Below are 2,500 nucleotides of genomic sequence, written 5' to 3'. Positions count from 1 at the left end.
ATGCTGCTGGGGTGATGGTGATGTTGAAGTCCTGCCCTGCTAATGAACTAGCCGATGCTGCTGGGGTGATGGTGATGTTGAAGTCCTGCCCTGCTAATGAACTAGCCGATGCTGCTGGGGGTGATGGTGATGTTGAAGTCCTGCCCTGCTAATGAACTAGCCGATGCTGCTGGGGGTGATGGTGATGTTGAAGTCCTGTCCTGCTAATGAACTAGCCGATGCTGCTGGGGGTGATGGTGATGTTGAAGTCCTGTCCTGCTAATGAACTAGCCAATGCTGCTGGGGGTGATGGTGATGTTGAAGTCCTGTCCTGCTAATGAACTAGCCGATGCTGCTGGGGGTGATGGTGATGTTGAAGTCCTGTCCTGTGCATTCTGCTCCCTCTCTCTGTCCTGCAGGCTGATCCGGATCGTGGACACAGTGGGCCTGAAGCTGGAGGTGTCGGGGGAGAGCGAGTCCATCCTGTTCGACTCTCTGGCCCTGGCTGTGAGCCGGGTGGATGGGACCAACTTCAGAGAGACCACCATCTCCATCGCTGACCCCACCAACCTGCAGGTACACACACCCACCAGTGTGTAGGGGGCAGGAGATTGTGTAGAGGGCATTAGAATGTGTAGGGGGCATTAGAGTGATTTAAATGCTGGCTTTAACTGTATAAGTCATCATTATGGTGCTATCTCCATCATCATCATCATTATAGTGCTATCTCCATCATCATCATCATTATAGTGCTATCTCCATCATCATCATCATTATAGTGCTATCTCCCTCATCATTATGGTGCTATCTCCATCATTATGGTGCTATCTCCATCATCATCATCATTATAGTGCTATCTCCCTCATCATTATGGTGCTATCTCCATCATCATCATCATTATGGTGCTATCTCCATCATCATCATCATTATAGTGCTATCTCCCTCATCATTATGGTGCTATCTCCCTCATCATTATGGTGCTATCTCCATCATCATCATCATTATAGTGCTATCTCCATCATCATCATCATTATAGTGCTATCTCCATCATCATCATCATTATAGTGCTATCTCCCTCATCATTATGGTGCTATCTCCCTCATCATCATCATTATGGTGCTATCTCCCTCATCATCATCATTATGGTGCTATCTCCATCATCATCATCATTATGGTGCTATCTCCATCATCATCATCATTATGGTGCTATCTCCCTCATCATCATCATTATGGTGCTATCTCCCTCATCATTATAGTGCTATCTCCATCATCATCATCATTATAGTGCTATCTCCATCATCATCATCATTATGGTGCTATCTCCCTCATCATCATCATTATGGTGCTATCTCCCTCATCATTATAGTGCTATCTCCATCATCATCATCATTATGGTGCTATCTCTCTCTCTCTTTATTGTGTCTGATTGGCTTTAACTCTATAATACTAATACCATTATAGCAATGTCACTGTCTCTATCTCTTTACTGTGTCTGATTGAAAGGCTTTAACTCTCTTTAATTGGTCACTCGTGCTGTGTGTAGATCGTCCCCAGGGTGGTGCGGTCGGTGTCGTGGGTGAAGGGGCGCACTGACCCCCCCCAGGGCTCCATCACGCTGCCCTCCACCCTCACAGATGCCCTCAGCCCCCAGCAGCAGCAGGAGGCATCCAGGGTGCAGTTCAACTTCTACCAGCGCAGCACCTTCTTCCAGGTACACACACACACACATATATATACACACACACACACACAGCGCAGCACCTTCTTCCAGGTACACACACACACACACACACACACACACACAGCGCAGCACCTTCTTCCAGGTACACACACACACACATATATATACACACACACACACAGCGCAGCACCTTCTTCCAGGTACACACACACACACACACATATATACACACACAGCGCAGCACCTTCTTCCAGGTACACACACACACACACACATATATATATACACTAGGGCTGTCACTTTTGTGAAAAAATCCTGTTCGATTTTTTGAGACGTAAGTGTTCATTGAATCGATTGTAAAATCGATTTTTTATGTCTAAAGACGCTTCCATTTTCAACGCGAAATATAGGCCAATCCACAAACAACTAACAGGCATTAGGACGAACGTAAAGAGGGCGCTTGAAGACGCAAGCCAGCAATATTTCTGATGATTTATTGGCGTGAAGTTTCGTGCACAATGACAAACAGAAGTGCAACATTCTCGAAAACCAGTAAGCCGAGTGGACTGCCATTACATCAGTGACATGGCTGCAGGCTTCAACGTAGCTGTGTCTGTGTTTACGATTAGAAATGTCAAACAAATGTCGCCTACGTAGAACTCGATTGCACAGTTTGCGTAGCCTACCGCTTTGTTCTTCTCCATAGTTTGATATACCAAAAATCCGAAGTACTTCCACATCTCCTCAAGTTATTAGGGCCTATCACTCGTCTCTACATGTCGCACAGGTTGATCGCGTCGTCCTCCATTTTTTGGCAAAACACGAGCAGCACAGCAGCTG

The 2,500-nt window shown here is 46.2% G+C and overlaps 1 protein-coding gene across 1 annotated transcript in view; it reads left to right on the top strand.

Annotated features, from left to right (window-relative positions):
- The window catches only part of LOC143111298 (uncharacterized), a 65,917-nt gene that overhangs the window by 32,957 nt on the left and 30,460 nt on the right, over positions 1–2,500 (top strand). Inside the window, exons 20-21 of the mRNA XM_076273503.1 lie at positions 399–555; positions 1,523–1,690. Of these exons, the coding sequence (XP_076129618.1) occupies positions 399–555; positions 1,523–1,690 (325 nt within the window). The remainder of the gene's footprint in view (positions 1–398; positions 556–1,522; positions 1,691–2,500) is intronic.

This window comes from Alosa pseudoharengus, unplaced genomic scaffold (genome assembly GCF_046254945.1).
Source record: "Alosa pseudoharengus isolate Yale_2024_CS ecotype anadromous, Long Island Sound unplaced genomic scaffold, YU_APseudo_1.1 YU_APseudo_1.1_scf_8, whole genome shotgun sequence".
In the NCBI taxonomy this organism is placed as follows: Eukaryota; Metazoa; Chordata; class Actinopteri; order Clupeiformes; family Clupeidae; genus Alosa; species Alosa pseudoharengus.
Note: the sequence above shows the minus strand (reverse complement) of the source record. Positions and strands in the feature narration are given on the sequence as shown.